The 15,896-nt window shown below is 38.9% G+C and overlaps 1 protein-coding gene across 1 annotated transcript in view; it reads right to left on the bottom strand.

The window, feature by feature from the left end:
- Positions 1–224: 224 nt before the first annotated feature.
- Positions 225–15,896, bottom strand: part of LOC122464867 (protein eyes shut homolog) — a 79,787-nt gene continuing 64,115 nt past the window's right edge. Inside the window, exons 7-8 of the mRNA XM_043541924.1 lie at positions 1,345–1,548; positions 225–317 (exon numbers count right to left, since the gene is read on the bottom strand). Coding sequence (XP_043397859.1) covers positions 225–317; positions 1,345–1,548 — 297 coding nt within the window. The remainder of the gene's footprint in view (positions 318–1,344; positions 1,549–15,896) is intronic.

A 15,896-nucleotide genomic window follows, 5' to 3' on the forward strand; every position in this document is an offset into this window, starting at 1 on the left:
AAGGCATAGCTGAACCAACCTCTGAACATTTTGAGGCTCATCAAACACTAATAAAAATTGCTTACCTAAATAAAAAGACACCCACAACCACAGAACAAAAGAAAAAAAAACAGATTGTAAACACAAAACAGCTAATTTAAAGTTAAATTAAACTCTTAAATAACACCAAAATACCAACAAACATAAAGGTTGAAACCCCTCTTTACTTCCAATTGTGTCAAAATTCATATTACAGGATTTCCAGTCATCTGAATCATGCTGAGTTCAATTTTACTTTCAAACACTTGAATGCAACTTCCACTCTCTTTGTATATGTGCTAAAATATATGGAAATCACAGGGTTAATTAGATGATAAACTTCAACCTTAACTCTGAGTTTCAATGCCTTTGTGAGTTTAAGACAAACACTTAATGTAACTTTAACATAGTTTAATTATGTTAATTAGTTATTAATTAGTTATGGTTTAATTCAATGTAAATACATTCTAAAGACAATACATTGTTACACATGGTTAATAATTTCCTCAAAAGTGGCTATTGTTATTATTAACAAAAGTATTAATGGCATTAAGCTTTGCTTCAGGCCATAAACTGAATACCAGATGTTGAACATCTTTAGATGTATGCCTTAGTACGGTTTTAGTGCTTCATTGCCACATAGCTTTATAATAATTTTTATCAGTCTTTTCTAAATTTCAATTAGCGTAATAGTCAAATTGGGCCTAGACTGTAAATAAAAGTCACTATGTATACTAATTTTACTAGAGGAAATTTTAAAATATGTAAGATAAACAGCACAAACTGTGTGAAAGCGTCTGTAGACAACTATAACCAGCAAATAGAATATAATTATTTAAGAGGCCTCCCTTCCCCAGTTCAGGCTCTGATACTCATAAATATTTTTGAGCATATGAGTTTGCAGTTTGTTCATGTTATGAAAAATCTTCCACGCACCAATCACAGAAACATATTAAGGATTATTTTCTAGGTAAAGACATCATTTTAAATGGAAGCAATTTAAGAACAACAGTCCCTTGAGGATCTGTTTGTTTATTTTATGCTAAAATTTATTCTTAGAACTTCAATATATTTCACTACTTTCAGTTTCAATATTTTGAAATAATGTTTTCTTCTTGTGTTAAATATATTTCTAAAAGTTTTAGACATATGGTCTTACCAGCAAAACTAGTTCCATAATTTAAAACATTTGCATTCCAATATAGTCCTTAAAAATGTAATAAATCCAATATAGTTCATATAACGCATGTAGTAAAATATCCCCAAATTCAAAACTTAACAAATGAATGTACAATAACTGCTGCAGTTATAAGTAAACATACTTACTGACCTGCAATGAAAAGTTCTTCCAGGGCCGTCAACACATATGCCACCATTGAAACAAAGGGTTGAGTTCAGTGCAGGTTCATTGCAAACGTCAATATCTACTTCACAAAATTCGCCAGTGTATCCACTCATGCAAATGCACACAAATGCACTGACCAAATCTTGACAAGAACCTCCATTAATGCATGGAGCAGACTTGCATTCCTAAAGGAGATAAATGATAATACATTGATAATGGAACTTTAAAAGTACATCATGTATATCCACAGCAATTAAAACAAGAAAGGGGGTTTTTTTTAGTTGCTTATGGGCAGAACAATTAGATTTTGGTCAATTTGATTTTTATAGCGCTCTTGTAACCATATGTTTTCAACACACAGATATTAAAATAGAGATGGTTCTATCAATCAATATAGGATGAATACAGCTTCATTTTTTAGGTTTTTTAGACAGCCAGAAATGTGTGCTTCCTTTATTAAAATCTCAAAACATGCAGCTGCACCATAGATTTTGTAGTGCTTTCTCTCTCTTTATCTCAGTTCTTATATTAGTAATCATCACTTTAGCATCTGAAATTTCAGAATAAAAGATAAGCTAGATAGATAGATTAGATGAAATAAGGTAGGGTTTGCCCAGACACACATCATATTTCTGTGTTAAACCTGGGCTGAACATTGTCCAGACCATCTATGCTATAATTCCTATTATTAAACACTGCCTGAGAATAAGTGATAACTTCCAGAATTGCCATTAATTGTAAACCTTTACAAATTCAAACTGCAGTGAATTTTTAAAGAGTTCACATAACAAATTCTTCTGACAAAGCTAATGTAAAATCCATCAAACTCATACCAAGCAAACCAGTGACAAATTAATATTTTGTCAAAATTATAGGAGAGTTGAATTAGTGTAATTGCCAATATAAAAGAGAATTTTGCCCTTGACCTCAGAAACCCAGTTCATGCCTACATCCAATATAGTTTGTTTTGTTGCTACCATCCAAGTAGTCTAGATAAAAGTATGCTTTTAAAAGTGAATTTATTTTCATATTAGTTTTAACTTCTCCAGAGGGTGAACAATTTAAGGATAACCAAGGGCACTTAGTACATTTCCTGCAGGTACTGCCATTACTTTTACAGAATGTAAACGCATATATCCACAGGGAGTTCTATGAAAACTACATGTTTTTCCATCAGCTCTCTAGCTGATATATATAGAATGATGTATTAGAAAGCATTACATAAACTAATTGAATTATATATCCCATAGGAAGATGGGGATAGTTTGTAGACTACCAAAAATTATGCATACAGAGTTTAGAAAGACTATTTTTAAAGCATCTCAATGATAAATGAAAAATATGTTTCTCTGTTTCTTTTCTTTGTTTTCCCCTGCATCTTGGTAGTGCTTCTCACTATTTTTGTAGCTTTGATCATAATTCCTATAAAATTAATGAAGAAAAAATTCTACCTCAAATAATAAATAAAAAAAGAAAGCATAAAAAAAAACTTACCACGATAGATCAAAATTATAAATGCAGCTAGGGATATGCAAGCCTCAAACAGGTGTACAATGCTTAGGCTGACTATGAAGTTAATAGTCATGCCAAATTTCAAATAATGTTAAAACCTGTTTGTTTCATTAGGTATACTAAGAGTGCCCATAAAGGTGTACAGTAAAATGGAAGACTTGTTCAGACCTGACTCCAGGACTTGGCTATAGAGTGATAGAAAGAATATTGGGGGCAGATGGAAAGTTCTGTGGAAGAAAGACTGCCATGTCAGATACTATATTTTTAAAATAAAATATTGAGTATATTTGGTGCTGGGCAACATCTCCTGCTGACATAACTACCCCCTGCTTATTGGGGGTGGTTGAATTATGCCAGCGGGAGAGCTGTCTCCCACTGGCATAGAGCAGCTACACAGGAGACCTTACAGTGGTGCAACTACAGTGGTACAGCTGTGCTGCTGTAAGGTCTGTAATGCAGACATAGCCTTAGTCTCACAAGCAATCACAATTAAGTTAATAGGAGCACTCGTCTAAGTAAGGCGAGCAGAATTTATCACCATTGCTGAAACCAATAAGACTACTTGTCTGAGTAAAGTGAACAGGATTAGAATCGCTAAAATTTACAGTATTTTGTGTGCCTACACATAGAAGAAATCCCATTTTAAAATATTGACTCATAACCCATACTGCTTGATTCAGTTTTTTTGCTGCCTGTAGACAAATGAGTGACTAAACACTACATAGAGTGGTTGCCATTAAAGTCCATGTTTATCAGCAGTGGAACCTGGGGCTGTTCTCCTGTGCCTTGCACCTTTTGTTGTCACTTATAGGTTGCGCTAATGCAGACCATTTGTGGGAGAAGGGACTCTCCTGCACCGGTGCTTTGGAACTAGGCACATCTAGCCCTATGAAAACATATGTTCATTGTGTAATAACCAAGTACACACATACCTTTCTCTGTTTAAATGTGGACACAATCTATTTTGTTGTTGGGTTTGGGTGGGGGGAGGGGTTGTCCCACACCCAGCTATACCATTTTACAAAGCCCTTTAAAGAGTTCTCTTTAGCCTGTGTTCATTTTTCTTTGAAGAAAGTAGCAGTCAATTTTTAAATTGAATTTGGATTTTACTGGGACTCCACATTCACTTTCTGATTTAAAACTGAGTTTGGGATACACTAAGCAATGATGATGTAGGGATCAAGAGGGAAACAGCCACAACAGCTACGCAGAAACAATTGTTGTTGCCAAAGTCCCAGATAATATGCAGGCATCCTCCTCTTGAGAAGAGAATCTGCCTTATTTCCACATTCCAAGAATCCAGAAAGAAGGGGCTCCCTCCATCCCCATCTGCTAGAGAAGAACTATCATTGTCCAGCAGGAACACAAAGAATCAGCAGTTGCTGGCAGCCTGCCAGCTCTTATACTGAGGATATCTTAAAGAGAAGACTGCCATCTACTTCCAGCACACACAAAAAGGGTGTGGAGGACAGAGAAGGGGAAGAAAGTAAAAAAAAAAATTGGAGTTACGTGGGGGTGGGGGAGTCAGTGCATGCATGAGTCGGCTCATCAGAGAGAAATATCAGCAAGCACAGTGGTAGTGGTGAAAACTGAGGGGTTTACTACAGAGAAAGTTAGGTGAAGTCTTCGAGCTGCTTCTGAGGAGCTACTGCTATTAGCAGAGGTAATGGCTCTTCCATGTTCCTCTCCTTAACCTAGTATTAGCCGGAAATGTCTCAGAGTCCTACATCATTTGTGTTTGATGGGAGGAGAAGAAAGAGTGCAGGTGGAAGGGAGAAAAGTTACTGTTGCTGGTACATGCACACACACACCATGCTTATAACATCTTTACATCTAAAACCCTGTTGGTTGATTTACGGAACAATTAGAGGTATAGGATTTTCAAAAGCAAGGGGCAAAGGTCTCATTGAAATGCTTAGAATCTAGTTCTAGCTGTCATGTAACTAGAAAAGGTAGGAGGTTTGGGGTGAGGAAGGACATGGGTTACAGCAGTGAAGTCATGTGGTTACTCACTTGAGGCATGAACACATCTTGATTGCTCAATTTAAAGAGTTTTTTAAACTTTTTCTTTTAGTAGTAATTATAAAGGTAAATGACAGCAAGAACAGCTCCTTGGAGAAATATGTCCATTGTTAGTAGTGACACCACCTTAGTTTTGAATAAATAAACTCATTGGGTAATAATGAGAAAAAAATAACCAAGATGCAAGTCTGTATCTAAGTTACAAATGTTCCAGCAGACACAAATGAACTTGGCAAAGTAAACTGAAATCAATATTTTCCTCTGGAAAATGTACGATTTGTAAGATGACAGAATGTATTGGCACTTTGCAGGAACAGTAGCTCCTTTCTCTTTATTATTACAAGTCCTGTTTCCTTGACTACAGTAGAAGCAAACAATAGGAGTCAGTTCCTTTTTCAGAAATTGAAGCCTGCCCTCTCAGTGCACTCTGCCCAAAAGAAACACTGTCTCTTGGCTTCCTTCCAGGGTTTCAGTCACACAGCTTCTCCTGCTGTCTGCTCCCTTTCTCACTTTTTTCTGGTTCTTTTCACATAACTGACACACACAGCTACAATCAAATCAATGCCCCAGTCCTTGCCTTTGCAGCAGGGACGTGACCTCCTCAATCAATGGGGGCGCAGAATTCCTCTGGTGTCTATAATTAGAGTTGCCCATCTCTTTCCATTGTAAGACTTTGTTTTCAGTTCTTTAGATGACAAACGGAAACAGCTTGGACTGAAATTTTCAATATGGAGTAAGAAAAGGAGTACTAGTGGCACCTTAGAGACTAACCAATTTATTTGAGCATAAGCTTTCGTGAGCTACAGCTCACTTCATCGGATGCATTTTCGTGAGCTACAGCTCACTTCATCGGATGCATCGAATGCATCCGATGAAGTGAGCTGTAGCTCACGAAAGCTTATGCTCAAATAAATTGGTTAGTCTCTAAGGTGCCATTAGTACTCCTTTTCTTTTTGCGAATACAGACTAACACGGCTGCCACTCCAAAACCTGTCAATATGGAGTGTTTCCTTAAGTTGATTTTTTTTTTGAAAGTTTCAGCTAAAACATCAAGGTCTCTGCCATGTTTTGCCATGTTAAAAAATATTAGAACCATTTTTGAGTTACCTTAGAGACTAACAAATTTATTAGAAGATAAGCTTTTGTGGGCTACAGCCCACTTCATCGGATGCATAGAATGGAACATATAGTAAGAAGATTATATATATATATATATATATATATACACACACACACACACATACAGAGAAGGTGGAAGTTGCCATACAAACTGTAAGAGGCTAATTAATTAAGATGAGCTATTATCAGCAGGAGAAAAAAAAACTTTTGTAGTGATAATCAAGATGGCCCATTTAGACAGTTGACAAGAAGGTGTGAGGATACTTAACATGGGGAAATAGATTCAATATGTGTAATGACCCAGCCACTCCCCAGGAGTTCTACTGCTATGAGTTACTCAATTACCTCAAATGGTAGAAGACTTTGTTGCAGATCTAAAGATCAGAATCCTGCTGAAGACCTATGTGTGGAGTCAGTATGGTTCTGCCTGATGGTTCTCCCTGCCCCCCCGCCCCCAAATAAATTGCAGGGAAAAAAACAGTTAAAGAATTATAAGACTGCAAAGTCAAGCATTCATAAGTTAGGAAATAAATACCTAAAGTTGCTCATGGAACTTTAATTCAACCCCCTTGTAGCATTATGCTACAATCTTTAATGATCCCATACTATTCTTTCCACAGAACGCCTACATGAGTAATTCAGTATTTGTTTTTATCTTCCCAATTTAATCTGTAGCTCCAGGCCTTATTTACCTAAGTACACCAGCCAAACCCTACACTGAACACAAAATTATTAATGTTCAGACCAGATATCTCGTTGACCTCAGCTGCAGTTGTGGGCACTCAGCACTTGTGCAAATCAGAGCTCGCAGGCACTCAGAAAATGAAAAACGCACAGTGTTAATGACCAATGGGAATTTTGTTTTAAGCACTTGTCCAGCATCCCTTAGGAACTCTGTGGCAGAAGCAAGGATAGAATCCAGTTCTCCAGGATGACATTCAACAACTGTGTTAAACATGAGACCCTGTTTTGCTTCCTGCAATCCCCTGTCTCATTCACAACACTCTTTCCAATTTATGCAACAAACAAGGAAAGGGTGCCAGAGGCAACAGCCTCCTTCACTATACAGCCCTGATTAATTCCCAGAACACCATCCATTGTGCGCGCTGAATGAAGCAGTGATGCAGTGGAAAAAATAGCATGTGACTATATAACTCAAGACCATATCATGTACATGCACAAGTGGCAGGAATTAAGTTTGCACAAATAATCTTACCCAGACTTTTCTTAAATTTTGAGTGTTTGACTTTGTAGCCATTCTGTCCTAAATCCTGCCTGTAGGTGATAAACAGGGTTGAGTTTAATTGTTCCTAAAACCAGTCCAAATTATTGAACCATATATACATATACACTAAAAAAACTGATGACACTCCAGGAAATAGTTGAAATAAAAGGCTTCATAGCTTAATTACTTAAATATTTAGTGGCTTAATGCTGTAAAATGACTATTAAGACAAGTGAAAATTTAAAAAAAAAAACTGTGGTAGGCTGTGGGTGGCTGAAACATTTTTTTTAATGTTCTACAAACTACTTACATTATGGTGCTGTTTCTTTGAAATAGTATATCTGTTGAAAAGACCTAGCATTTGGTCAGTGTTTCTGCCAAATAAGTCTCTGGCTGTTGGTTGATTTCTTTGTAGGCATCTCAGCAAAAGTGAATTTTGAAGAGGGACTTGATGGAGAAGAGGGTAATGGACTTGCAGATCAATTCAGAGAATGGAAGAAAGCGTGCGGATATTTGTGGGAAAGGTGGGCAAGTGGTAGTCAATGTGGGCATCATCGATTTGTGGACGGAAGGATAGCAATGTGAAGAGCCTTGAATCTTGAACTTGATGGCATGGAAAAAGGAGAGCCAATGGAGGAATTCAAAGAAATGGTCAGTGCAACAGAAAAGGACGATGCTTTTAGTAACTCATTTTCAGTGGACTTGGGGTGGGGGCAATGTGGATGCCGGGAGGTCAGAGAGGAAGAGAATGGGTGGGGTTGAGAACTGGAAGAGAGTTTAACCATATGAAGAGAGAGAAGAGGTGATGTTTTACAATGTTACGGAAGAAAATATAGCAAGGCTTGGACACCCAATTTATGGGACGAGGTGACAGGGAGGGTGAGTTTGATTTAATTGGATATATAAATAAATACTTTGAAACTAATCAATTGGCTAATGTGTGTACACAGTGCTCTGAACATGTGAAACACTGTATAATTGCTAAGTAATATTATTTCATATTAACACCTTTTTTTATGTATGCTGAATTTAGTTTTCCAAGGTATCACATTTCACAGTACTACTTTGTAAGCACCAAAAAACGTAATGTTTTAATAGCACTTTTTAAAGGTTACATAAAGCAGCTACAGCTTGATGCATTAACAAGGGACATATTGTATGTTCTTTTTAATGCCTTGGAAAATACTGTACCATGGTTTAATTTCTCACAAGTGCAATAATCTGATGGAATGCTGAATGCTATTAAGAGACCAAAAGGCACAAGATTCCTTGCTAAGATTAAAAAAGGCACTTAGTTTAAACTATTTGGTCCACTAAGTTATGAAGTTTTCAGCTCACAAGAGAATTTAAAGTGCACTCGTCATTTGGAATAAATCTCTGTAGCACAGCTGTCTTATATCAAACTAAAATATGCATTAAGAGCATATAGAAATATACTGTTTTAAAAAATGAATGTTCCAGATTCCAATTTATATTTTATTTTTAAACAACTAAAATGGGAATTTATTTTTAATTTTCACTTGGTCCTGTCAGATTGTATAGCTAGTGGGGAAGGTAGAAACAGGTAAAACTTTTGTGTAAAACCTTTCACAAACATTTTCACACATTAATTTTGTGTGGCTTTCAACATCTCAAAATGTTATTTTCTTCTAGGGGTGCAGAGATTTCTGAAATATTTTGCAGAATGGATTGTGAAATTTATTTCCATCTCAAAATTCAGTGATTTTTCCAATGTCACTCCATTTTAAAGGCATCCCAAAATTACTACAGTAGACAACTTGTCAAATTTGGATTGTGGATTGAAGACAGGGAGGGAGAGAGCAATATAAAAAAGTCACTTACATACTTGTATAGTATAGACACTTGAATGGAGTGATTGTCTGACTGATCCACTCAATTAACATTCCATTCAATTAGACACCTTACATTTGATAAAATCATTCATTATGAACTTCTGAGCAAAACTAAAAACAAATTGGAACTTTGACTGTTGATCTTTCCCTCAGATATCCCAGATGTCATCATATTCTATGAGATTTTAAGCATTCAAATGCCCTTTTAAGGAACATTTCTTAAATCTGTTGCATGGATTCACCAGCCCTCCCTTAGACCACCTCATTTACTGCTTATACAGTGGAGAAGGAAGGTCCCATATTAAGTGAGGAGCTGCCTGTGAGAGACTAGTGGCCTGTTAACTCCTCCAACGCTTTTTGTAGATGAACAGCTTTTTCTAGTGTTTTCAATGGTTGCCAAATGAGAACTACTTCCCCCCCCCTAAAATCTTGGATTATAACATGGCTGCCAGTTATCATGCTTCTTGTGTGACACAAGGGCATCTGGCAACCCTGTAACAGCCCAGCTGAATACGCATGCATATATCTGGACTGCAGGGATAACTTGCTGTGACTCCATGTGGACACTACAGTCGCTGTGTCACCTGCTCTGGAGGCTTCCCTGTCTCCCCTCCCGCTGGTCTCCAACTGAGTCTGAACAGGAAAGGAGCAGCTGGGAAGACAAGGTGGCAACAGCAGCAGCAAACAGAGACAGCCATCAGTTCTAGTAGGCGACAGTCTCTAGCTGCTCTCACCAAGCAAACTTCTATAAACAGTCCCACAAACAACATCACCATGTCCCCACACACCCACCCCAGACATCCTAGCACTCGGGCACCTTTTAGTGCATATTCACGTCCTCAACCCCCTAGTGCCCACCCATCAACCCCAGAAACACGAGCATCTGCTAAATAATATAGTGCCCACCCCGCAGAGCTCTCAGACACCATCTAACATCCAGTTTCCCCACATTCAAATGCTTGGAGTAGTGTGTGTATGTGTGATGGAAATCAGTGACTCTATCCTCTGTGAGGAACATCATACATGGAGCTGCACAAAACTTAGCAGCTATTCATTTATTTGTATTATGGTAGACCCAAAGGCCCAATCAGGACTGAGACCTCATTGTTCTAAGTGTGGTCAAACAGTGAGATGCATTCCCTGTCCCAGAGACCTTACTGTCTAATTTAAAGCAACAAAAAGGTGGATGTAAATACATATATTTCACAGCACATGGGGAAAGCAATGCCAATAAGTGGCCCTACTACTCACACTACAGCGGAGATCTCCTGTTGCCATGGCTAGGTTATTTTCTGAGTGGGTCAGAAAGCACATAAAATATAGGTCACCTTCTCTGAGAAAAAAGAACGAGGAGTACTTGTGGCACCTTAGAGACTAACAAATTTATCTGAGCATAAGCTTTCATGGGCTATAGCCTATTTCATCAGATGCATGCACTGGAAAATACAGTAGGAAGGTATATATATATATACACATACAGAGAACATAAAAAATGGGGGTTGTCATACCAACTCTAACAAGAATAATCGATTAAGGTGGGCTATTATCAGCAGGAGAAAAAAAAAACTTTTGTAGTGATAATCAGGATGGGCCATTTCAAACAGTTGACAAGGAAGTGTGAGTAACAGTAGGGGAAAAATTAGCATGGGGAAATAGTTTTTAATTTGTCTAATGACTCATCCACTCCTAGTCTTTATTCAAGCCTAATTTAATGATGTCCAGTTTGCAAATTAATTCCAGTTCTGCCATTTGCTCACTCTCCTGACTACATGACATAGGCTCAGCTAAGAAGGGACATGTGGTATACTGAAACCTGTACTGAAAGTGTAAGCTGACATTTTAAATGCTCAGTTGGTTTTCCTAGTCCTTTAGAGGGCTGTGTGTGAGCTCTGGGCCAAGCAACAGTCAAATTTACAAACAGCCAGTTAAAAAATGTATAGGTGGGATGAGTTGTGCCTCTCTGTTTTTAGTTCTTGTGTTAAGGTTCTGGATTTTAAGAAATAAAGTATTGTTACACCACAACCTTCCAGAATTTTTTGTGTATTTTATGTTTGTTTGTTTTTAAATCTAACTTCTTTGTGTATATGCCATGAACATAACAGGAGATAGAACCAATACCATATGACTTGTGACCAATCACAGCAAAAAGACTTAGCTTGAAATATGAAAATATGACTACATTTGTCACAAAATTCTCCATTCATCCAAATAACAAGAAATGTTTTATCATGAAATGTCCCAGGAAATTTTCTATTTTTATTAACACTGCTTCAATTTAGCAAATTCAAAAACAGGACATTTTCAACAGTGAGTTCGTGTTTTACTCTCATTTAAATAAAGGCAAGTCCAATATTGAAATTCTTATACATTTAATACACTAGAAGCAACAAAATATTTAGATTTCATATTGGATCTGTAGAGTTACAGTCTACTTATACTTGTGTATTTATAATGTGTTCCTAAAACTTTTTATACAAGCATTAGATAAGCCAAGTAGTTCTTTACAAACTGCACTTCAAGCAATAGCAGAGGATTTTATAATTCCAGACTATCAAGTCTAGAGTGTCTCCTGGAAGATGCCAGGAATAAATAAAATTATTATCATGGATCAGCTTAGTTGAATCTATTGTCTCCTAAATGTTTTATCTTCATTCTTAAAACCTTTTTGTTCTTTAGAAAATTTTCCTCAGTGTTCCTAGTCTAAGAAAAAGATATATTGAGATATATGTGTTCACATTTTCTTTATTTAAACCATTTTCTGGATGAATCACTGTCACTGACTTTTCAGAGGAGAGAAGCTGGTTCTCCCTCCATACTTTTTTTAGCTTGTTTAAAGGAAAAAAAAATAAAACTGCTGCAGCTAATTTAGAGGAAGACAGACATATAGACCTGGTCTTGCAAATTAATCAATGTGGGCAGACTCCTACATCTGCCTGGAGGGAGCCCCACAGATTTCAATAGGGTTTTGTGCAGGCACTGTGGTCTTCCTGTATGGAACGACTTGCAGATTTAGGGCCTAATTCTTTAAAAAGAATCTAATAAGCACAGTGCTTGCAAACAGCATTAATAGCACTAATGAAGCCATGTCTTTGACAGACTTCTCTGTTAAATATATATATATTTATATATTCATTCAAAAGATAACCAATTCCATATTGATGTTATATGATTATATTCTCTTCCTAATCTCTGCATTTTCATCCACATCAATATGGAATCTGGTTGTCTTTTGAATATGATTTTCATACAATTGTCTACAGGTCATATAACCAGATGAGATAAAATATTACCCAGGGGTCTTATGTATTAGCATTGGAAACAGCTGATAATCATATAGTTTTGCAATAAAATGTCAAAAGCTGCACTTTGAGTTGAGTTGCAAAATAATTGGTTGCTCACTAAAGCTTTTTGCTGTTAAGGAAAGTTGGCTGGTAATTTTCCACCTAGATTTACAGCTTGTGTGAGACCAATTGTCATGCATTTTCAATATCAAGGTTGTACAACATACATCTTTTGTGTAATGTAAGAAATTGTTATTCACCCATCTAAGACTTTTGGCTGTACATCAAAATTCATGACTATTTCCTATGTGTATACGCAAGTCAAAAAACTTTAAATAAATTCCAGAATTGAGGATGCTTATCTGATTTGAACTAAACCTTCAAATGTTTTGAGACTCAGACATCACTAAGCAGAAGCACAATATTAGGAGTCAAATAACCTGGAATGGGGCAGATTTTCTATACTTTCTCATGACTCTAGTTTTAATCAATGGACCAAATCCTGGGATCCAACAAAACTATGCTTAGTACAAGGCCTGGAATGGGGTGCAGAAAAGCAATTTTTCTGCTCCCCTAATCTCAGGGATGACTGCCTAAGAGATGTTCTAAATTATGCCACCTATATTCATCTCCTAGAAGTTGCTTCATCAATTAGAGATCACTGAGGCACAAAAGGATACCACTACATTCCCTTCTACCATCAGCCATGCCCCAGAATTATCCAGGAATACCCTGAACCCATGGGAAGATGCAACTAAGATATTTTATGCCCTGACATTTTAATGGAAACTTCAACTGCCTTTTTAGATTAGTTCTGGCAAGAGATGTTAAGAGTAACAAGAAGGGTTTCTTCAGGTATGTTAGCAACAAGAAAAAAGTCAAGGAAAGTGTGGGCCCCTTACTGAATGAGGGAGGCAGAAGAATGGACTATAAGGTGGACAGAAAGTTGGCTAGATTGTTGGGCTCAACGGGTAGTGATCAATGGCTCCATGTCTAGTTGGCAGCCGGTATCAAGTGGAGTGCCCCAAGGGTCGGTCCTCGGGCCGGTTTTGTTCAATATCTTCATAAATGATCTGGAAGATGGTGTGGATTGCACCCTCAGCAAGTTTGCAGATGACACTAAACTTGGAGGAGAGGTAGATACGCTGGAGGGTAGGGATAAGATACAAAGGGACCTAGACAAATTAGAGGATTGGGCCAAAAGAAATCTGATGAGGTTCAACAAGGACAAGTGCAGAGTCCTGCACTTAGGATGGAAGAATCCCATGCACCGCTACAGACTAGGGACCGAATGGCTAGGCAGCAGTTCTGCAGAGAAGGACCTAGGGGTTACAGTGGACGAGAAGCTGGATATGAGTCAACACTGTGCCCTTGTTGCCAAGAAGGCCAATGGCATTCTGGGATGTGTATGCAGGGGCACTGCCAGCAGATCGAGGGACGTGATCGTTCCCCTCTATTCAACATTGGTGAGGCCTCATCTGGAGTACTGTGTCCAGTTTTGGGCCCCACACTACGAGAAGGATGTGCAAAAATTGGAAAGAGTCCAGCGGAGGGCAACAAAAATGATTAGGGAACTGGAACACATGACTTATGAGGAGAGGCTGAGGGAACTGGGATTGTTTAGTCTGCGGAAGAGAAGAATGGGGGGGATTTGATAGCTGCTTTCAACTACCTGAAAGGGGGCTCCAAAGAGGCTGGATCTAGACTGTTCTCAGTGGTAGCTGATGACAGATCAAGGAGTAATGGTCTCAAGTTGTAGTGAGGGAGGTTTAGGTTGGATATTAGGAAAAACTTTTTCACTAGGAGGGTGGTGAAACACTGGAATGCGTTACCTAGGGAGGTAGTGGAATCTCCTTCCTTAGATATTTTTAAGGTCAGGCTTGACAAAGCCCTGGCTGGGATGATTTAGTTGGGGATTGGTCCTGCTTTGAGCAGGGGGTGGGACTAGATGACCTCGTGAGGTCCCTTCCAACCCTGATATTCCATGATTCTATGATTCTGTGATTCTTCATCCCTTTATGCCATTGGCCCAAAAGAGCAGGGAGCTAGGATCTGATCCTGTATGATGCACAATACCCTACTTGACAAATCAAAAGTGAAAGACCCAAACACAGAACAGCAATTGTTGCCCGAGAACTCTCAAGGTACAACATCAACATCACTGCTCTAAGCTAAACAAGATGTGCAGATGAAAGCCACTTGAGTGAAGAGGGCAGTGGTTACACTTTCTTCTAGAAAGTAAAACCAGCAAGTGACAGGTGAATACACAGTATTAGCTTTGCAATCAAGAACCTTCTAATCAACCGCATGACCGAGCTACCCATTAGTATTACCAAGCACCTTATGACCCTCCACATCCAACTGGTTCATAAGTCATTTGCCACTATCATCAGTGCATATGCACCAACACCTGACGCTGAAGAAGAACAGAAATAATCCTTGTACACTGATCTTGATAAAATTTTGTCATCCATTCCAAAAACAGATATGACAATCTTCTCAGGGGACTTTAACTCAACAGTTGGTTGAGATTCTAAAGTATGGAGTAGCACCACTGGGAAGGAAGGAGTGGGCAAGACCAATTCCAATGGCATCCTTCTACTCAGCAAATGTGCAAAGCATGACCTTGTGATCACAAACACAATCTTCAGAGAAAGCAACAAGTACAATACAAATTGGCAACACCCTCACTCACAACAGTGGCACCTCCTAGACTATGTCATTGTAAGAACACAGGATCTAAGAGATGTCCAAATTTCCCATGTCATGAGAGGAGCTGACGATTGCTGGACTGACCACCACCTGATGAGGTCAGTCATGTCCATCAGGATTGCACTGAAACATAGAAAGCAATCCAAATCACACAGATGGCAATACAACATCCAAAGACTTCAATCCTTAGTGCACCAAGAGAACTTCCAATCACTCCTCAGTGAAAAACCGACCATATGCACACCTGAAAATGACAACACAAGTGTTGAAGAAGACTGGGAAGCCCTAAAAGAGACCATCCATGAGGCCTGAGAGGAATCCATTGGCTTTGCTACCTGCCGTCATCAAGACTGGTTTGACAACAACAACATTGAGACTACAGCCAGTGGTGAGCTGGAGCCGGTTCGCACCGGTTCGCTAGAACCGGTTGTTAAATTTAGAAGCCCTTTTAGAACCAGTTGTTCCGCAAGAGACAACCTGTTCTAAAAGGGCTTCTAAATTTAACCGGCCAAAGTGGTGCCTTAGGCACCAACTCCATGGGTGCTCCAGCCCTGGAGCACCCAAGGGGAAAATTTGGTGGGTGAAGAGCACCCACCGGCAGCTCCCTGCCCCAACGCTGGCCCCAGCTCACGTCCGCTCCGCCTCCTCCCCTGAACGCACCACCCCGCTCTGCTTCTCCGCCCCCCCAGCTTCCCACGAATCAGGCTGCGGCTTCCCGGTCAGACCCAGGGAGGCGGAGGTGAGCTGGGGCGGGGGAGGGTGTGAGGAGGGCTGCCCGTGCCGCAGCAGGTAACTTGGGCCGGGGGGGG

The sequence above is a fragment of the Chelonia mydas genome, chromosome 3, assembly GCF_015237465.2.
Source record: "Chelonia mydas isolate rCheMyd1 chromosome 3, rCheMyd1.pri.v2, whole genome shotgun sequence".
Classification (NCBI taxonomy): domain Eukaryota; kingdom Metazoa; phylum Chordata; order Testudines; family Cheloniidae; genus Chelonia; species Chelonia mydas.